Below are 22,578 nucleotides of genomic sequence, written 5' to 3'. Positions count from 1 at the left end.
ACCTTGTAACGTATTTAACACTTACCATCTTCGTCACTGATCGCGTCCTCAATTCATATATTATATGTGTTATATGTGATTAATCAGAACAATTTACTTCATACACACTAGTTATATAACAAAACTTTTAATAACCTAACCCCATTGACATATATATTCTACATATAATTTTGGAATAAAACAATGTAAAATCAAAATAAAAGTACTCTAAACAATTGCATATCATACTGCAGAGCAATTAATTCGAGGTTGATCACTAGAAGATTGTTCTATATCCTTCTTTTTCATGCTTTTATACTCACCATAAAAATAAGATGTAAACCCCCAAAGAGAGAGAACAAGCGCGATACCCTTCTCGACGTGAAAGGGTTCTTTATAGAAGACCACAGCCAATGTCTCGGTCACTGGAAGTAGGACGGCGATTATTATTCCTGACAGCAACGAGGACGCGCAAAAGACCACTCCAATGGCTCCCAGAAAGAAGCATTGCCAAAATACTACATCAACACATAATACGACGTAATATGCACCTTTGCCTAGACCAAAATGTGTCGCCTCTCTTGGAATTACCTACATAGTCAATGGAATCATTTTATAACTTAAAAATTAAAAACTGAATTAATCAAAATTAAATTTTGATAACCCAAACTATGACTTATTGATAAGTAATAATCTACACTCATAATGCAACCAATGTTACTCCTAACTTATAGTATGTTGTAAAAAAAACTCAGTCTAATTATGAAAAAGTAACACGTGTGTCTAGGCCTCTAAACGAACCGAGCGAACAAAACAAGGGCGTGTTCGTGTTCGTTCATTTAACTTTAACGAACAGGAATACTTAATCGAACGCATATTTTGTGTTTGTGTTCATTTATTTAAAAAATGAACATGTTCTTGCTCGTTTATGTTCGTTTGTTTAAGTTATAAACAAACATTTCATGAACATAAATGAAAATTACTGAACAAAGATAAACAAACACAAATGAACATCTATGAACAAATGTAAATGAGCACAAACAAACATAAACGAGCATAAATGAACACAAATCAACAAATATAAATAAATCTATTAAGCAGATGACTCTTCAAGATAATATTTAATTGTTTTCTATTAATATGTAAACCAACATAAATGAACGAACGAAACATGTGTTCGTGTTCGTTCGTTTATTAAATAAACGAAAACAAACAAAATTCCCATCAAACGTTTCATAAACAGTTCACCAAACATTTAGTTCATTTACATGCCGTGTACCTTGATGAAGTTTATTTTGTTTTAAAACAATTTATTACATCTTTATTGGCATAAACTTCAAGACAAAGTTACATTGCCAATATGGAATTGTAACGACACTCATAATATCGCTTTCGTTATCAAAGGCAATTACACTCCAAACAAAAAGTAACCCAGTATATCCTTTAGGCTTTAACTTTTGTTTATGCCATTTCAAAACAAATTACAACATTTTAATTGAGTTTAGAATCAGTCAGCTCTGCATTAGGGCGGGTATGAAATTGTATATTTGTATAATGGCCACATTGCAAGTATAAATTGTTATCGACTAATGAACGTACTTACTTAACTTAATCAAAGCGTTGTAAACATTACCTTAAAATCATTGTTGATGACCATCCCAATGATGCAAAAAATTGTAGCAAAGAGACACAACACCATTTGAATCTCCAACACAAGTGTATAAGTAATCGCCTGTTTCGCTTTGTTATAGGTAAGCTCCACCATAGGCAATACCAAACCGTATAACGCCGCAGCGGCCACCGTCAGAAAAAACCCTTTTAAATACTCAGACTTGGACACCCCGTCGGGGCGGTCACTGTTCGTGTGAAACGCGAGCACAGCCGCCCCAACGGTCAGCAGCACCACCGCGTTTATCGTGTAAGCAGTGAACTTCTGTTTCACTAACAAATACGCGAAAAACGCGGTGAAGCTAAGCTGAGAGGCGATAATAAGCGAGGTGGTAGAGACCGGAAGCCGGGCTACACCACACGCGTATAGGTAGTCGTCGAGCCCGGTCATGAGACCGAGAACTGCCGCCGCTGAAAACAACCTCGGACGCATGTAAACAACCCGACAATGGCCCGAGGTTGTTTTATAAAGGCGGCAGAAGTAGAGAACTATAAGAACGATTAAAATAAACGGCCAGCCGGCCGTTTCGAGGAAGGCGGATAGCCAGATGCGTTTGCCACCGTGGAGGAAGTAAAGGCGCATGATCAACGGTCCGCCGGAGTTTCCGACTGCTAGTAATATGCAGTTGAGGATCATTAGTGTCTTTTTGGCCGGTGGGCTGACTTTGGTGGCCATGGTGGTGGTGGAGGCCGTAGTTTCATCCTCGATATTCATTGTTAGGGTAACGAATTGGTTGCATGGATTATTAGGATGTGTATATAATATAGGTTTTAATTTGTTTGGGTTACAAAGGTATAAGGATATGAATATGAAGAAGTAGTCAAATTCAAATCTTTGTAGATATATGTTGTGGGGTGTTACGATATCCTAACAGATCATTTGAATATTTCTATACCAAAAACTGTTTGCCGATAATAAAGGGTTCCCAATTTAGGTTGGGAAATTATTAGGTACGCTCCAATACGGGTATTCAAGTGTTAAAACGAGTATTTTAGTTTTGTTGCGGGTGTGTGAGATGACCATGGTACTAGCTGATAATCGGTCGATAACCAATATATGCGAATTTGTTTATTAAATCATATCTAGACCATTCTCTTAATTGGTTGTTACAAAATTTAAGAGGTTTGCATTATATGTCTTAAAGAGGTTAAGGTGAAGTTAAAAAGGTATTATATTATTTTATTCAATAGCTTACCATGAACTCTATTAATTGTTAAATTATAAATACAATTTCTATCCTTAACTATAGACAACTTTTGTATATTTTAATAATTATTCTTCTTTTACCCCTTTAAGTTTATTCATATATTTCTCAATTTTATTTTACTTTTTTTTTCTTATATCTTTGAATATATTAAGTTTTAAAAAATTTCGAACATACCGCTACGAAGTGCTTATTTTTATCTACGTTTTAATATAAGCTTTATTGAATACCGAGACACGAATAATAAGGTACAAGTCTCTTAAATGTACTTTTTGGTAGTTTTTTTCTTTTGAATAAGTTATTTAAATACATAAGTTTCCTCCGTTTTAGCTATAATTTTAACCAATCCTAGTTGTTGTGTGATATTGTGGTCCTTATATTTTGTATTTTAACATTAGTGAAACACATTAAATTCCTTATAAATGTTATACTAATTATCAAATATGCGTTTTATATACTTTTAATTTTATAGGAATTATAAAATAAAAATATATATTACCTATATTTTGACCGGCAAATTGACCCAAATAAAATTTTCATATCGTGTGCATAGCATTAATAATTTAAACCTCATTATATATAGATCTGATTAAAAGTACTCAAATTTTATAGATATCATAATAATCAAGACGAACTCGAGTTTAAAGTTTTAACTTTAATTTCGAGCTGAGTTGAGCCAACGCGGTATGAAATTCAAGTCGAGGTCGAGCTAGCCTTGACTCGGCTAGGTTTAACTCGCTAACAACCTTTAAGTGTTATTCCCCGATGTATCATGGGGGCACCTGACTAGTGTGTGTGTATGTGTGTATTTGGAAATCTAAGATAAATAGTTATCACGTAATTAATTATGGGATTATCTTTTATGACTATTCAAACTTTAAATAATTACGGATTATCTTTTTAATCTTTTTTTAAAACTCTGGTTATCTTTTCTTTCAAGTCGATTCCTACTTTGTAGAGAATAGAGATTGTAACGTTTAACAAATTAATGGGTATATCATATGCGTTACTTGATCAGTAATTACCTGATAGGTATTAGCCTAGATGGCTAGATATGAGATATTGATAGTAAGCCGATTCAAGATGGTTAATCTTTCAAGATATTGACCATTAATTAAGCGGGTTGGACTCCAAAGAACATAGACGAGAGAGAATGCAACATCGCTGTCAATTTTCTATACTTTCAATCATATCAAACAGTAAACAAACTTTCATGGCATCGTGGTACGTATCAGATATATATGATGTTACAATAAGATATAAGAGTGAAAACGTCTGGATTATAAATACAAGTTTCATATTTGTAGTCCCCTACTTCACACTAGTTATAAGATATGTATGATTTTACAATTTGAAATTGGTAGCTACAACCTTTCGTTATTTTCAATACATTGGGTCCCTCAAGTTTTGTTGTTTAGGTTTTTGAAGAGGTATGTACCCGCCTTAACATCGAGCGGGGCGGGTCAACCCACAAGATATAAACAAGAGGCTTGAAATCAAGATATTATGAAGGCACAAAGCCAAAACCTATGCGCACGGCGCATATCACATATGCCTACGCATCACATATGCTCACGCATATCATATATGCTCACGCATCACATATGCTCACGCGTATCACATGCTCGCGCACCATATATGCTCACGCATATCACATCTGCGCGTGGCGCATCTGCGCGTGGCGCATATCGCATGCTCACGCATCATATATGCTCACACATATCACATCTGCGCGTGGCGCATATTACATATACTTGCGCATATCACATCTGCGCATGAAACATCTGCGCGTGAGAATAAAGAGAAGACTTCGCGCATCCTCAGGATAGGCGCATATCACACGTGCACATAATCAACCTCGTCCTTATCCAAATCAGGATAAGGACAACCTTGATTGTGCTCGTCAGACAACCTTCCAGAAAGTATCCTTTAAGAAATAAGAATATGCTGATGTTGACAGCTGCCAATGAAAGGTGGACAACTCAGCAAAACCCATGTGCTACCACGTGATTGCACATGGGTCAGGTAAAATGCCTGGGTCAGAGAATAATCAATGAAAAAGCACCAGGTGTCCTAAGGACACGGGGCGCAAAGTAATAGGAGGAGGCCAAAAAGGCCCTAATGGGATCTGAGCCCAATCATTGGAAACCCTAACACTATAAATACCACACCACCTCCATAAGGGGAGGTAAGCAAAAAAATACATTCAAATTACTTACTCATTCTCAGATTATTATCTTTTCCTACAATCTCTTATTCTCACACCGGAGGGTTACCCCAAAGAGGACCCCTCTGTCCCTTTCCGAGGGGTAAGTTCACGGTGCTGCTCGTTTTGTAGGTGGAAGAATACATACTCCGGAGAACCATCGGTGAAATAGCATACTCATATCCGAGGAAAGTTGATCGTCTACCAGTGAGTCGATCTACGTTTCTTCAGTTTTTGCCTTAAAAAGTTTGTATACATAGAAAAATGTTTCTTTCTTGTGACTTCAAGAATTTTGGCAAAATCATATGATCAGCCATTCTGACTGTTGATGGTTATCATTTTTTTGGTTTTGTCCAGTTATAATTACGTGTTTCAAACAGTAGCATGTGATTTGTCATGATTCCTGTTGTTTTATATGTCTTAGACCGAGGGGTGTAGTCTGTGTAGAATGTAGATGCCAAAATGGCGATGAAAGACTAAGTCGTAGATGCCAAAATGGCGATGAAAGACTAAGTCGTAGTCGGTGTCGGCGGCAAACATCGTCCCTCTCATATTGGGACCGCTCATCGGCAAGAGATTTTGGGGGAATTCCCCCGACTAAATCACCACCCATTATTTATGAATAAAAAATAAAAAATAAGAGATTTATCAAACAATATAAATAAACCCTCATTATCCATTTTTATCTCACCAAAAAATTACAAATTTCCCAAAACTTAAACCCTTAATTTAATTTTAGTAAGGTAGCGTTTGGTATGAATGAATGAAAGGCGGAATGGAATGGTCCATTATGATGAAATAAAAAATATGTGTTTGGTTGGTCAATGGAATGGAGTCATCATTATCATGTCCATTTCATTCCCTCCAAAACACCTCAAATTCATTCCATCCACCCCTGTTGTTTTTTTTCATTACATCCCTCTTTCACACCATATACCTCCAACACCCTCCCACCACTACTACCTATTACCTTCACACAACCACAACCACCATCACAGCCCGCCACCACCCACCACCGGCCACCACCACCTCTCGCATCCGGTGTTGGCCACCACCGCCTCCGCCACCACCACCAACTACCATCGTCGTCCACCACTACCTCTATCAACCACCCACCACCACCTACCATTTTTGCCCACACCGCCACCACCAACCATCGCTCCCGCCGCTTACTATTGCCACCACCTCCACCACCACCAATCGCTCCCGCCCATCACCACTGCCGCCCACTACACCATTACTGCTCGCCGCCCACCACCACCATCCCACCGCCACTCACTACCATTTTTATTATATTAAGATTTTTTCTAGCTTACCAAAAAATAAAAATTTAATAATTCATATCATTCCCACATCGTAACCAAACATGTCAATGGAATAATGATAAATTCCATTATCTCGTCAATTCCATTCCCTCACTCATTCCATTCCATCGTCTATTCCATTATCACATACCAAACAGATCCAGTAACAAATCTAGTTCGGTCTTTCCACTTTTTATACACATGATTGTGACACACAAACGCATCATAATTCAAATTTAACAGATCATGTTTACGACTTATCAACAAATTAGTTTTATATTTTATTAAATGTTATAAATGTAATGTGATGTTATTAATTATATTATTATATTTTTTTATTTAGTTATATTAATAACTTGAATAAAATAAAATTATTTATTGTTTTATTTAAAAAGTGAGGGTAACAAATTAGAGAGTATTTCCATGATAGAGTGGAAGAGAGTGGGTGAAATCTGATGTTGACGTGACACGGTGAGAAGTGTACAAAAATACCAAAAATGTATGTGGTTGTGATCCTTTTATTTTGATCGATATCTAAAACTTAAAACTGATCTATAACAATTTTAATGTTGATCCTTTTAAGTCAAAATGATCTGTCACAATGAATATAAGAACATCTCTTCTTGTAAATTTGACCTGTTTACAAATTATCGACCCGTACAACTGATTAAAAGTTGTCCCGTGTTCAAAACTCTTTATTGCATCTGTTCAAGAAAAAATCTTAAGATAGTTCAAATATCCTATTGTGTTTCTTGAAAATGTACAGCTTTTATTACTCCCAAATTATTACTGAATCCTGCTATCAACTCATCAGATTACCCGTTGTATCAAGCAACCTTCTTACTAAAAATAAAGTTTAAAATGGTAAATTTTGTGGTTCAGTATCAACTTTTTTTAGAACAACGATTTTCTTGTATTTAGGCGACCGCACGCTGTAAATTTAGAGAGATCTGATGCCCCCCACTCTGGCCTGATTATGTTGTCTTAACTGGACTCACGCTGGCTTCAGAGTTTGGCCTGGGCATTCCCCCAAGATACCATACCGTCGGCTACCACTTGATAGTGTTGTGCTGCTACAAGAGCATTACTCTCAGGCGTAACACACAGTGGGACAAAAAACCAGGTGGGCTCAGAATACGAATTGACAACCTTATACAAGGCCTAACTTAAATCTTTCATTGCCAAGTTATTACCTGTGACACTCGTCAAAATATGTCAATATCCGTATTGTCACACCCCGACAGGGACTAGGCGTGTGACCAATAGTGAGTAGCTGTTTTGTTATTAGAGTTGCGGCCATTTAGCGGAAGACTTTGGTTAAAATAAAATATTTATTTATTTTGAAAACTTCTCAGACAATAAATACCCTAGTGTTTGATTTATAAAATTTTGATAAACCTGTTTAAAATATTTTAATAATTAAAACTGAGTCATCTCCATATAACGAACTTCTAACTCCATGAGTGACTCTAATCCTTGCTACCTGCACTATACATGTTTTCCTGAAATGTGGGGAAAGTACGTCAGATATATGCTGGTGAACATGTTGACTCGAATGTATTTTATATGAACCTAGCTATCCCCTCGGGTATCTTATGACCCGGCCCATCGTGGCATAGGAAATAACCAAATTAAATCTTTTATGTAAACCTTTAGTTCATACTCGAAACAATCAGCGGGCCTCTAGACCGGAGTACCAATTATATCACATTAGTCCAGCCCTCACAACCCTATAGACTGGCTCAATGAGACAGGGACCTGGTACCACGTGTGGTGGGGTATGCCTACCCTCTGCCCATATATGTAAGGATTCAAACACAAGTATAACTAACACAATTGCCAGTAGATACTAAAGTTTTAAGGATATATTAGCTCATGTAAACTTTTGTATAATGACTCATTTATAATTATGCTTATAAAAAGATTGAGCGTATTCACGTTTGTTATGATTATTGTGTCTCACTGATGTATGCTTCTTGTTACCTTGGACCTATAGTACGAGAATAACCTTTTATACATAATAGATTAACGATCGAGCTTTAGACATTTAGTATATTTGCATAATCATTACCTTGATAATCATATCTCTTTTTATAAAATACTTGGACTTTTAGCCCAAGAGGTATCATCATTTTAAACACTACGTTTCTTCCTCATGAAGAAACGTATATACCAACTTTCTTCTTTCTTAAAAATCATTATAAACACTACTAGAAAAATAGCTTTTAATGACTAACAATTTATGACTCGCGGCTATTTATGACTCGCAAAGACGTGAGTCATAGAAAAAGAGTCATGTTTTCAAAAAATTAGAAAACAAGAGTCATAAAATGAAAAAAACAAAGATTTATGACTCTCTTTTTCGCGAGTCATTAAGTATTAGTTATAAAATAAAAATTAAATAAAAGAAAACTTGTCAATCAACCAAACAAAACCCTTCACCCATCTAACCCGACCCGTTTTAAAACCCTTCACCCGTTTCAAGTTTCAATCACCCATTCTCCCTCCTATTTTTCCCTCACCAAATGAAAAGCTAAAATACCAGACCCGTTTCAATCACCCACCACCATGACTCTCTAAAACACCACACCACCACCGAGAACCTGCTAGCGTAACCCACCAGACCACCACCGTTCCTCTGCGTCACCACCATACCATCTCCGCCGCTGCACTTCCTCGGCGCTGCACTTCCTCACCACCAGTGGGAATCTCCGGCGCCGCACCTCCTCTCCGTCAATCTTTTGAGAATTTCCTAAACAGGTATATCATTATCATCAACTTCTAATACTATTTGTTTACAGACTGCGCGTGCGCGCTGAACCAGACTGCGCGCACGTTGACCAAGACTGCGAGCGCGTGCTGACCCAGACTGCGCGCACGTTGACCCAGATTGCGCGCAGCGCTGAACCGGACCTAAGTATGAGAGTTACTATAACATCACGAAAATATTGGGTCAAAAATGTCAAAGTTCAAAAAATCCAAGGATCAAAAATAAAAAAATAAAAAATAAAAAAATAAAATAAATAGAGGGCTCCAACCTCATTTTTCACACACCATTTTCACACACACTTTCCCTCTCTAACGTCTTCTAAAAAATACCTCGATAAACGTGTACCGACCATCTCGTTTTTCGTGACCATAAAACCACGACATCTTACCTCGTAATCCGTACCAATAAACCAACGATACCCTGACATACCAACATTCCGCCTCGAAGTACGTGCCGACCCAAGACGACCCGACATTCCGCCTCGAAGAACGTGCCAACCCGAGACGACCCGACGACCCGCCCCGAAGTGCGTGCCGACAAGATTTGAAGACCGGTGTGCCTCGTTGATCAAGATTCTCGATATACGTGCAAGCGTCGAAGTGCTGCCCGTGAGTTTATAAAATAATAAACCGAACAAGGTATGCATAATGCACGAATAAAATATTAATAAAATAATAAAGTCTTAGACCCTAGTCAATGGTATAGTCTATACCTCGAAAATATATAAAAGAAAATAAAGGAAAAAATTATATAAAGAGAAAGATATAAATATTGTTATAGATTTTAAATAATAAAAGAAAGAGAAAGAATAAAGAATAAAGAAAAAATAAAATAATCTTTATTAATAAATAAAGATAAAAGTATTAATTAAAGATACTTTAAATAACAATAATAAATGAAAATATTTATATTATTAATATAAACTAAATAATGTATATATATAAGTATACGTTGTTGGAAAACGTGGAATTTAGAAAAGAAAAACATGTCGGACTATAGGTCCGAATATGAAAATAAGAGATATATGAGTTGAACTATAGGTTTAAACATACAATAAAAGAAAAGAAAAAGATGGAAGTAGAAAAGAGTTATAGTTGATAATATTATTTAAGTTATTATTCTTAAATAATAAGAAAATAAAAAGATATGTTTCTTAATGAAGAATTAACGTAGAAAAGACAACAAGTAAACTAGTGGTTTATCTTGAAAAATAAAAGAAAAGTAAATAAGTTAAAAGAAAGAATTTTAAATTGAAAAAGAGAAGAAATAAATGATATTTTAAACTAAAGGTTTAAAATAAAGAAAAGATGTTTTGAACTAAAGGTTCATAATAAAATTAAAATCGAGGTAAAGATTTTACAAAAGAGATTAGAGGTCTTAAGCCGGATTGTATATCCGACTAACAAAAAGTTATACTCGTACTATAGGTGCGAGATAATAAAGAAAAGGGAAAGACCCTCGGACAGTGTATTGAAGCTGATCCAAAAGAAAAAGTTATACTCGTACTATAGGTGCGAGGTAGTAACGGGAAAGACCCTCGGACAGTGTATTGAAGCCGATCCAAAAGAAAAGGCTATACACGTACTATAGGTGCGAGATAGCAAGGGAAAGACCCTCGGACGGTGTTGAAGCCGATCCCAAAGAGAAAAGGTGAACACGCCCCCAAACTTTTAAACTTGTTTTCAAATGAGTCGAACATGATTATATGAAAATGATTTACAAGGGACTACATGTTCCTAAAACCATTATAAATGAGAGTATAAACCTAGCCCTCAGGCTGTGGTATACGTGTGTCTGGATCCTTACATATGTGGTAGTATGCGATGATCACATCGCACCACCTTGATCGTAGGACGCTTTCCCGCGAGAAGTACGATCATTGTGTATACTTACGTGTACTTAACTAAGTCGAACGTTGCAGTGTTTGCTGAGGTGACCTAGAGTAGAGACTCGAATTTATAAATGTGTTGTTTTAACTTTGTTATTCCTAAGCCACGATAGGTCGACGCATGCGTAGTCTCGAGGGGTAATAAAGTAAAAGAAAATATTTTAGCGTCAGCGTATTCACCAGCACATCGCTGACGTATTTTCTAAACATTTCAAGTGATTAAAGTATCAAGACTCGGAGCCATTCATGGAGTGGATGTTCGCAAGGTAGATATGGCTCATAGTTTCAAATAAATTAAAAATTGAAAGAAATATTTAAACGAGTTTTATAAAAATCTAAACAAATTTTATAAATCAACCATGTGGATATTTATTATCCATGAATTTTTCTAATAAATCAAAACATTTCATTAAGATGTACAAATTAACTAATGTTTAAAAATATATATATATTATATTTTATTATAAATAAAAAGTTTATAAATAAATTAATATTTCAAAATATATTTTTAAAGGACTTCCGCTAAACTCTGATACATTTACAAAACAGGTACCAACTATTGGTCACACGCCTAGGCCGTAAGTCGGGGTGTGACAGTTACACGTACCTAAGTATGGAAGATTTTGAAGTGGTTTTTACATTCGGTTGGCTGAGTGGTTCTGTTGTTACTTCATATATGATGTAAGTGAATAACTTTATTATAAAGAATCGTTTATGAAACAAATTTTATTTAATTAGTTTTGTAGTTGTACGTTTACAGGTACTTGTATGAGCAAATCAAGAATGGACCGATTCCAGCTCGTGGAATATGTTTTGTGATAGCGACTGCAACCATGAAAGATGATTGTAAATCGAGATCCAAACATATTGATGATTCAAGTAAAATAATTGCAGAACGATTAACTAAAAGAAACAACAATGACATCATCATAGTACCCTATAACCCCGGGTTTGAATTTTCATTTAAATTCTTGTTCGTAGATAAAATAGAACTAAGTTGTTTAACTTTATTTGGTTTTTGAATTTTGTAGAAACCACTGGGTGTTGACCGTGTTAGACATTAAAACTACAACTTGTTATTATCTGGATTTCTTAAGACCTATCGATGTCAATTCGCAGCTGAGGCAAATTATCGATGCGTAAGTTATACAAATTATTGAAACATTATATATTATATTCATTGATATATTTAAAAATTTATATTGTAGCGCAATGATAATGTACGCTGTAAAAACGGGAGCCAACATGCTTATCAAAGTCAACTGGGTCAACAACAAGGTAAGCACTTAATTTCTTTAAATGGAAATTGAACTGCACGCGTTATTATCATATCTTATCTGATCTGCACGCATACTAATCTGCACGCGTGCGCATATTTGAACTGACTGCGCACGTGTTGATCTGATCCGGGCTCGCGCGCTGTTCTGATCTGAGCGTTATTTTGATCTGCTGGCTGTTCTGATCTTGTATTATCATTCAATCATAATATGTAACTTTGAATATGTTATTCTGTAGTGTCCAACTCAACCGGGAAGTATAGAGTGCGGATATTATATCTTAAACTTCATGAAGGAGATAGTTCGTGACGGACTTGACATACTCGTCAATAACAATGTAAGTGTAATTTACTATTTTATTTGTTTGTTTTGATCGAATATGTTTTGACCCTACCAAGTTTATAACGTCTTTTTTTTCTTCTTAGGTTGGTGGAGGCAAAGAGGTATACACGGATGCGGATCTTGACGCGGTTCGTGAAGAATGGGCAAGCTATGCGGTTCAGTTTGTTTTTCGAGAATGATTTCTTGTATTGACTAAAAAAATAATTTTTGTAACATTTTGACGTAGGATGCGTAATTAAGAAATGAAATGAAAGGTTTATTTTGTATAATAGTGTCATTAATTTAAATATTAGAATGCATAATAATAATATAATATTAAATAATTTTTTTTTAAAAAAATAATACCATGACTCGCAACTTTGCGTGTCATGAATTACAGTCATAAATGAGAGTCATAATGTGTAAGTCATAAACGTGAGTCATGAAAAGTGAGTCAAAAAGGCGAGTCATAAAATGTGAGTCATAAGTTATGACTCGCGAGTGTGAGTCATAATTGATTTATGACTGGGCTATCAATGACTCGCATTTGCAAGTCATCTGTACCCATTTATGACTCACAATGTGAGTCATTAAAGCCTTTTTTCTAGTAGTGAAAATCTTTATAACTATAAAGAAATAATATTTTATCTATATACCAGTCTTATAAAAACTATATTTCACTTATAATATAATCAAGGTTACTATACTTCTGACAGGGTTTAAATCATATATAATTAAATAACCGGGCATAACCCATACCTTAGAACGGGTATTTGGAATACAAAGCTTAAGAGTAATCGAGCAGTACTTCTACTACATGCCTGGTGTCGGGTCGTCGTAGGGGTCGGGAACAAGTTACTAGGTAACATGAAAGTGTTTGGAATGAACTTTGAACACCATGCCCCTTTTATAGCTTGCTCGTTGGGTCCGTGACGGATCGTTACGGATGGTGACGGTTTGTCACAACTAATGGGTTATTGATATCTTAAATGCTCTTTGTGTTTCTCCCAAAATTTTGATCACTACAATTGCTTTTGAGAGAAGTTCCATCGAAAGTTATGTATATATATTATGTATATATTATGTTGAAAGTAATCTAAAACTACATATGTCAATTACCCTTTACATTGGTGACATTATATGTTAACGTGGCATTTATCTAATTAAGTAGATATGCATGTAAATTCATAGGCCTAGCAGCTTTTATTTTAATTACACAAGTGGTTGATCACTTGATCACATCTTTACATATATTTGTCTATATAGGTGCTATGTATTCTAATACTTCTATAGTAAGTAAATAATATAACGATTGGTTTAACTATTAAAACTAAATTATTATTATTATTATTATTATTATTATTATTAGTAGTAGTAGTAGTAGCAGTGTCATATTTGATACATATATTTATTAAGAGTAGTTCGTCATCTTAAATTTTGAACGATGCTTGAAAACTTTTAACATTTGTTTGTATACATGTTACGCTCGAGTAAAAGTATTCGAATATAGACTTAAATAAACTTATTAACGCATATTCAAACTTACGTTTTATGTCGGTTATTATATTTTGGCTCTTCAATTATTAAAAGTTGACAATTTACAAGAAATTTTTGGTGAGTCTTACACGTACACTCTATATACCGTTTAAACATACTCACCTTATATTATTTGTCCTCTCATTAAATATATAGACTATAATAAATAAAAAATAAAAAATATTCATCTATTGTCAACTCTTGTAATTTTTTATCCCACATAACTACAACTACAATTTCTAACTATTCAAAAATAATTTCTTTCAGTAAAACCTATCAATGATCAAGTTATTCTACAAATGAGAATAAAAATGAAAAATATTAGATGGATTTTTAGTCACAAAAAAAAACCATCTAAAACAATAATTAAAAACTAATAAAAAAAATCATAACTCAAAATTTAATAAAAAATGAAAAATGTAAAATCGCAAAAATGTTTCCACCATCTGTTCTCGTTCTAAAAAAACTAACATAATGTTGAGGAAAAAACATCGTTATGTCTTTTTATTTATCATTGTGTTTTTTTTCGTCATTGATTGTGTCTTTTTCCTTGACAACGTGTTTTTTTTCTTGATATTGTGTTATACTACTCAATATTGTGTTATATTTTGTCCGGTATTGCGTTAAATTTTGCGACCTATTGTGTCTTTTTTTATTTAGCATTGTGTTATTTGTTCATTTTCGGCATTGTGTCTTTTCGTCGTTTTTTGGGAACGGGAATGACGAGGAAAACATTTTGGTTTTTTAATTGTTTTCATTTTTTATTTATAATTTGAGTTATGATTTTTTAATTATTTTTTGTTGAGGAGTTTTTTGTGTGACCACAAATCTTTCTCACACTTTTCATTTTTGTCTCCCTTTGTATTTTAACTTTACTCATCTATCAATATCCATCAACGCATAATTTTCTTTATAGCCGTTCAATACATAACTTTTCACAACCAGCATACCTACATAAACTAACAAGTAGTTACATTGTAATGCATAATACAAAAAAAATAACTTATAGATGTTTGCATTAAATATTGTTAGGTCCATGATTTGAAAATATATTATCAATTAGATTATCCTGATAGATTGGTATATGTTAATGAAATTTCGCATTAACAATGAAGAAACGTGGATCTACTCACTGGTAGCAGATCTACTTTCCTCGGGTATGATTAAACTGTTTCACCGATGGTTCCTTTGAATCCGTGTTCTTCCACCTACAAAATGAACAGCGCCGTTACTTACCCCTCAGAAAGGGACAGAGGGGTCCTCTTTGGGGTAACCCTCCGGCGTGAGAATCAGTATCTTTGTGGAGAAGATAATAAAGTGTGAGTCAGTGAAATCTCAAGAGTATTGCTGAATCGCTGAATACTCTTGATTGTGTGACTGTATGTTTTTCTGTAACTGACTGTGAGTGAATATAATTCAATATGATTGAATGTGATATCACTGCTTGTAACTGTCAATGATTGAGTGTGAATGAATCTGTCATCAAAGTGGAGTTGATGCTGTATTTATAGTGCTAGGGTTTCCACTGGCTGGGCTCAGCCTCGTTGGCCTCCTCCAATCGCACTGCGCCACGTGTCCTCTGGGACACCTGGCGCTTTCTCGTTGGTTGAAATCATGTGGTAGCACATGTGTCATGCTGAGTTGTCGACCTTTCATTTGGCAGCTGTCAACATCAGCATATTCTTACTCCTTAAAAAGATGCCTTCTAGAAGAGTGTCTGACGTGCACAATCAAGGTTGCCCTGATCCTGATTTGGATAAGGACGAGGTTGATTATGTGCACGTGTGATATGCGCCCATCCTGAGGATGCGCGAAGTCTTCTTTTTATTCTCACGCGCAGATATTTCATGCGCAGGTGTGATATGCACGAGCGTGTGATATGCGCCGCGCGCTGGTGCGCCACGCGCATATGTGACACGCGAGCATATGTGATGTGCAAGAGCATGCGATATGCGCCGCGCGCATATGTGATGCGCGAGCATATGATGCCTGAGCATGTTTTGTATGCGCGATGCGCCTGGGTTTTGGCTTTGTGCCTTCATAATGTCTTTATCTTGTGGGTTGACCCGCCTTGCTTGGTGTTGAGGCGGGTACATACCTCTTCAAGCCCCCCCAGTCTAATGTGTGTCTTATCTTGCGCGAGCGTGGTAAGATAGATATTAGACTCACTGAATTGTCCTTTTATAGGGGGTTTTGTCGTTTTCTTTGTTGTTTCCACCGTCGCGCGAAGTTCTATCCATTTGGTTGAAAACGAAAGGTCCAAACACGTGGTTGGTTGGTGATGACGTGCGCCGTAAACGTGTCAGACGTTTCGTGTGCTCGAGGTGCTACAGTTGCCTTTCACGTCCCCTCACACAGCTGTCTTGAACACGTGTCGCACTCGCATTGGTTAGTACCTGCGAGTGGGGGCGCGTCTCTGTTCCGTGGCAGGTCGGTTACATCTTTTTGTCCCCTCACACAGCTGTTAGGGACACGTGTCGCGCCGTCGTTGGGTTGCCCCTGCGAGTGGGGGCGCGTGAAACCCGATCAGCTGCCACATTTCTCTCTCCTAGGCCTATAAAAGCAGGCCCTTAGGAAATTTTTATCTTCATCTTCATTGTTGCTAAAATTCAAATTTCTGCTTTCACATTCTGATTTGAGTGTTTACATCGATTCGAATCCTCGATTATCGGCTATTACAGTTGTATGTCTGATAGTTCATACTCGTCTAGCCCTTCAATCACCTCCGTTGCCTCTCGAAGACGCCGTGTGAAATCTGTGGTGATGTCGACATTGAAGCAAAAGGGGAAGGGGAAGAAGGTTGTTGAGACCACATCGGAGGAAGTAGGGAGGACCAAGGCCACCAAAAGGTGGAATGAAATCCCCTGCAAATTGAAGCAGACAGATCTCGACAACCTGATCACCTCTCAGGGCTTTCCCACCCTGTTTGGCTGCATGTTGCCTAGGTCCGGGCAAACGGCGGCGGACCCGCCTGCCGGCTATATATCCCTATATAGCCACTTTTTCTCCCACTGCAACCTTCGTCTCCCGATGAAAAGGTTTGTGGGTGCACTGTTGAAGTTCTATGGGATTCACATATCCCAAGTCCATCCGTTTGGACTCGTGCGCGTGACTCACTTTGAGTTCATGTGCAAATCCCAGCGCGAGGAACCCACTCCTCGGCGCTTTCAATATTTTTATAAGGCCAAGATCCAAGACAATTGGATCTCTTTTATTCCTCGCAGTCAGAAAGTGAAGTGCTCCACTGTTTCATTCAAGAGCCTTCATGACTGGTCTGAGAGGTTTTTTTACATTAAGGCCGGTGTGATCCCCATCCGTATGACCATGCGCTCTATTACTTCTGCGCCTGCGGATGAGGGTGTCCTCAAGAACCCAACTGGCGCATGGGTTAAGAAACTGACCGCCGAACCATCCCCCGCGAAGAAAATTTGCGAGGAGGCGCTGGTTGGGGTCGGCATGAGCAGGCTCTGGGCCGACAGCGCGCTTGAGCCCGTTATCCAAGTCGACGGGTTGTGTAAGTTATTTTTTTTTTTTTTTTTTTTTTTTTTTGTTTTTATATTTGCGCGAGCATCGTTCTTTTGCTGATATCATTTAACTTGGCTTTGCGCAGTCACCAAGGATTACATCCTTGCCGCTTATGATGAACATGTGGAGGGCGGCTCCGTCGAACTTGGCGCTGGGGAGGTTGGTTTCCCGGATCGCTTCGATGACCTGTTCATCCCAGTAGATCTGGATTTTGACTTTGACGGTGACGCGCCTGGTAAGTCTTCGCACTGCTGCTCATTCCTTTAGAATACCCAAGTTTATTAACATTTCTGTCGCTTGTTTTTGTAGATGCGCTTGAAAACTACGAGCTAGAGCTCGCGGAAGAGGAGGAGGAGGAAGAGGAGGCGCCTTTACTAAAGCGCAAAGCTAAGGGGAAATCTGGCGCAGGGGCCGGTAAGAAACAGAAGAAAGAGGACACCCCTGTCGCTCATCCCCATGCTCAAACGAAGGGACCTAAGGAAACCCAGGTGTTTACCACAAAGGTTTCTTTAGCTTCTCTGCCTGTGAGAGTGGGCAGACCTCCTGTCCACTTGAGGTATGGTGGCGTCGCCTCCTCCTTTCGCGCGGCTGAAGAGAGAAGCAGTGCCGCGCCTGCAACAGGTATACTTTATTTATCTTCATCTGGCTGAATTGTTATTAAACCTTTGCTCCTTTAAATGTTTGCAGAGGCAGCGACGGTAACAGATCAGCCGCAGGCGCCACAAGGTGCCACGGCTGCGCCGGGGACTCCATCGAAGTCCCCTGTTCTACCCTCTGAAAAGGGTAGAATGGATTTTATGGCGATGTTCGATGCGCGAACAGAATTGCGCCAAGGTAAGTTTTGCACATATGTCTTCTAAATTTTTCCCTTTGGAGTCAGTCATAAACAATTTTTCCTTGTTTATTTGTTCATAGGAGTTGTAGCTGGCGCAACAGTTGCTGGTGATACTCCCGGCGGCACTTCCGGCGCCGCTGGTTCTGGTCCTGCTCCTGCTAGTGCTGAATCTCCCCTTATTGGGATTACCAAGGAGCAGGAAACCGTATTGCACGCCGAACTGGCGGCGTCGAGACCTCCGTCGCCTCCTCCTGCACACAGCCCTCCCCGCGAGGCTGGTTTGGAGCCTTCCAGGTCGCAGGAGAAGAGGCCTGTTGAAGAAGACGAGGAGGACGAGGGGGTTCAAGTTGAAGACTCCTTGGGAGACCGCGCCAGCCCTGCGATGCCGCAAGTGTTCGCAGCGCAGACCTCTGGTGGGGCTGGCGCTGACTTTCCTGCTTCATCCCCGCAGGTATGTATTGATTTGTTGGTCCGCTGCGCGTATCTCCATATAAGTATGTTTTATGACTTAGAACTTTTCTTGTGTTTTGCAGGAAGGTGTCCCCGTTTACCGCCCGAGATGGAATATTAATGAAGAGAGTTCCTTTCAATCCATGGGCGTATGCGAGGACTTCTGGGCTCATGCCGTGCCTCCTACTGAAAGGAGGTATCAGGAGGAGCGCACCCGCGCGGACTTGCTGAACGACCATGTTTTCGCTGGGTCGGCTTTCTTCGCTGCTTCCCAAGAGCTTCGTCGTGATTATGTTAAAGTACGCGACGCTCTTGTGGAAGCCCAGCGAGAGGCTAAGGTGGCCGCCTGGAACCTGTCTGATGCTCGCGCGCGAGCTGAGAAACTCCAGGCGGAGCTCAGTGAAAACAGAGCAAGTGCCAACACCGCATACATCAAGCGCGGGCATGAGCTCCAAGCTGCGCGGGAGAAGCAGCAGTTGGCGGAGGCCGAAGTTGCCAAGTACGCGCGCAGAGTGCGTGTCTTGGAACAGCAGGCCGAGGCGCGTGACCAAGCTATCGTCCAGAGTATCACTGAGAAATCATCACTGGAGAGCGAGGTTGCGCGCCTGAAAAGGGATTTGGCGGCCGCGCAGGCCGATAGAGATGAGGCCTTAGCGACGGCGGCGTCTAGCCAGGAAGCACTTGGTGCTGCGCAGGCGGAGAAAGAAAAAATTTTGGCGGCAGCAGCGTCTGATAAGGAGGAACTAAAAAAGACTAAGGAAACTGTTGAGTTATTAAACTCTCAGGTTCCTGCCCTCGAGACGTCTGTTGCTGGCCTCGCGCAGGATCGCCAATGGCTGGTGTCACAGGGCATGGCTCGCTGCGCTTTGGCGATGAAATATTCCGCCGAGTTTCAAGCCCTTGTGATGGACTGCAATGCCGCCGCGCGTTTGGTGGGCCGAGCTGAAGGGTTTACGGATGGGTATGAATATGGCATGTTGAGGAAGAACCCATCCGAGTACCCTTACAAGAGCGATGCGGCCTGCGCGGACATGGCCGCGGTGGGGGAAAAGTATATGAATACTCCCATCCCCATCCTTATGCAGGTACCTTGATCATAATGAGTTTTTCTTGACTAACTTTTCTAAGTGTTTTGTACTCATTACTTTTCTAATGATTTACAGATAGCTGCGCTTGCTGACCAGCCCGACTTCGGCGCGCTAAAGAAGTTGCTTGATGATTGCGAGAGGGCTGGTGGCGATGATGGTGGCGCGGGGGATGTTTCCCCTGCCAGCGGCTCTGGTGGGGCGAAAGAATCTGCTCGTGACACCGTTGTGATCGAAGACTCCAATGAGGAGGAAGAACTTGACTATGGTCAGTTCGGGGATGAGGAGCAGACCGCGCCAGATGCTGCGGGAGATGATGAGGGTGATGAAGCGGCTGACGTCGACGTGGAGACTTGAGAAGCCCTTCATCAAATTTTGTATATTTATTTTTTATACTTGTAATTTGTAACTCATCATACTTGTAAATTTCGATCCAATGGAATGAAACTTGTTCTCTCGTTTTCATATCTTGCGCATTTCCATTCATCTCTTCATGTTTGGTTTTATAGATATTGTTGGGTTTCTATGGAATTTACAAACTTAGTTAACCGATTAACTAGTTATAATATATGCGGAAACGTGATAGACAAACTAAACATATGAACAACCTAGTTTATTCATTTCAAGATTACCAATAATCTATTTATTAGAAACCCGAAGCAAGGATCACATGATACGGGAACAACTAAACTATCAAAGCATATAAACACTTACAATCTTAACCCTTTAAGAGTTTAGTGATGGTTGAAGAAGATGATGATGAATGCAAGACTTTCAAAGGAAAACCCTCAAACGGAATATACCCCGAGCCTCCAACACGCACCGAGCTATGCTAGGAAGCTTGAACACGAAAAACCCGAGACCCGAACTTTCCCTTCTTTGGCCGTGAGCTAGAGAGAAAAGAAAGAAAGGGTGTGTTTTTTTTTTTTGAAAAGATTACTTGAAAGTGTTGTAAGTATTGATCATTATATTTACATGCACACTCTTGATTAGATGTTTATACAAGTCCATACTCCATCTATGTTTGCATGTTGACAATTTTGACCAAGTGAGTGGGGTGTGGGGCCCACCCAAAATCGGCCCCAACATATTTTATTTATTTATTTATTTTTTTTTTTTATGTTATATATTTTATACTTTATAAAATATATAAACACCCCATCTTTTATAAACCATTTTATAAAAGAATACATAGTTAAATAATCATTCCAATTATTTAAATAAATAAATTAACCAATTAATTATTTAATACTTTCAAGTAATTATTCAGAAACCCGTTTTTCTGAATGTGTCGTGTTCTGTATTTGTCTTAAAGATCTTATCTTAACAAATACATAATTGGTGTGTGTCTAACTCGTTATTGGGTATGACCCGACTTGGATCAAACATAACTAGCCACATTAACTTAATTATGTGTCTCGGGCATACGATATTCCAACAATCTCCCACTTGCACGAGACTCATAGGAAGTTAATGCTAATGGTGAATACCGCCTAACAACAGGTCACCACCCCTAGTGTGTTTGACTAAGTGCCATTCAATAACATCATCCCCTTCAAGTCCATACTTGATATGATATAGGTAAGTCTTATCATTATTTCCCTTTGTTACTAGATGTCCTGTCAAATCGAAGAGACATAGATTGATCATTCTCTCATTGATTTAACTTAACAGGCCTTAGACATCTAAACTCTCAACACATAAGAGGAACAAATCCCATCTTGACTGCATACATCCTTGTTGACATCTCGTATGATATCTGAGCTCTTTCTTTTATGTCATCGTGTTACCGAAAAACAAAGAAGAGAGTCAAGTTATCAGACTTGATGAAAGGTCAGATCCAATATGCATCTCAGGTCAAAGGACACAATGATACTCGCCTTTACTCAAGGATTACTTATGATCAGTTGCACTAACTCCATGCAGTGATCCTCGAGAGCGGATCATGTCCAATATTTGTATCCCACAAATATCTATGAACCTTGGTGGCAAACCTATGCCTTATATTCATCACATGAATATCATCCAATCCGGGTTCATAATAGTCTTACCTTCATACTTGTTCCCACAAGCATGATCGACTACGGACGTTTAGAACAACATAAGTCATTCATGGATTAAACATGCAAAAATAGAACATAACTCATTTAATAATTAAAACTTAATTAATTTCATGAGATACCCATTACATTCGTTCTTAAACAAACACTAAACACGGATTAAATCCACTCACTAGAATACCGAAGTCCTAATGCACAAACATGACCCTCATGCTTTGGCCTATCGAGGAGCTTCGTGAGTGGGTCCGCAATATTTTGATCGGTATGAACTTTATGAATACATATTTTTCTCTTTTCAACTTCATCCCTAATGTAGTTGAATCTGCGCTCAATGTGCCTCGTTTTCTGATGAGCACGAGGCTCCTTGATCTGTGCAATAGCACCCTCATTGTCACAGAATATCTCTAGGGGCTCCTGAATGGAAGAGATAATCCCTAGATCCATGATGAACTTTTTCATCCATGCAGCC

General features: G+C 38.5%; 1 protein-coding gene and 1 pseudogene across 2 annotated transcripts; one reads left to right on the top strand and one right to left on the bottom strand.

Annotated features, from left to right (window-relative positions):
• Positions 1 to 222: 222 nt before the first annotated feature.
• LOC143576827 (purine permease 3 pseudogene) lies at positions 223 to 2,407 on the bottom strand (annotated as a pseudogene). The gene is made up of 2 exons (XR_013143003.1): positions 1,613 to 2,407; positions 223 to 570 (listed from the first exon to the last, which is right to left on the bottom strand). The product of XR_013143003.1 is annotated as a purine permease 3 pseudogene (transcript).
• Positions 2,408 to 11,633: 9,226 nt separating this feature from the next.
• LOC143576826 (uncharacterized) lies at positions 11,634 to 12,899 on the top strand. The gene is made up of 6 exons (XM_077060839.1): positions 11,634 to 11,701; positions 11,781 to 11,969; positions 12,052 to 12,159; positions 12,229 to 12,298; positions 12,536 to 12,634; positions 12,723 to 12,899. Exons 1-6 carry the CDS (start codon positions 11,634 to 11,636, stop codon positions 12,816 to 12,818), a joined length of 630 nt encoding a protein of 209 aa, XP_076916954.1. The 3' UTR covers positions 12,819 to 12,899.
• The last annotated feature ends 9,679 nt before the right edge of the window (positions 12,900 to 22,578 follow it).

This window comes from Bidens hawaiensis, unplaced genomic scaffold (assembly GCF_021521415.1).
Source record: "Bidens hawaiensis isolate Kalapana, Puna unplaced genomic scaffold, B.hawaiensis_p1.1 tig00028313_1, whole genome shotgun sequence".
Lineage (NCBI taxonomy): Eukaryota > Viridiplantae > Streptophyta > Magnoliopsida > Asterales > Asteraceae > Bidens > Bidens hawaiensis.
The sequence above is the reverse complement of the archived record's forward strand: the minus strand, read 5'-3'. Positions and strand labels throughout refer to the sequence as shown.

What these genes read in the sequence shown, in the direction of transcription:
- LOC143576826 (XM_077060839.1), top strand. Translation starts at nt 11,634, where the DNA reads ATGGAAGATTTTGAAGTGGTTTTTACATTCGGTTGGCTGAGTGGTTCT. An exon ending in ATAGTACCCTATAACCCCGG is followed by an intron (nt 11,970 to 12,051) that starts GTTTGAATTTTC and finishes TGAATTTTGTAG; the next exon opens with AAACCACTGGGTGTTGACCG. An exon ending in CTGAGGCAAATTATCGATGC is followed by an intron (nt 12,160 to 12,228) that starts GTAAGTTATACA and finishes TTTATATTGTAG; the next exon opens with CGCAATGATAATGTACGCTG.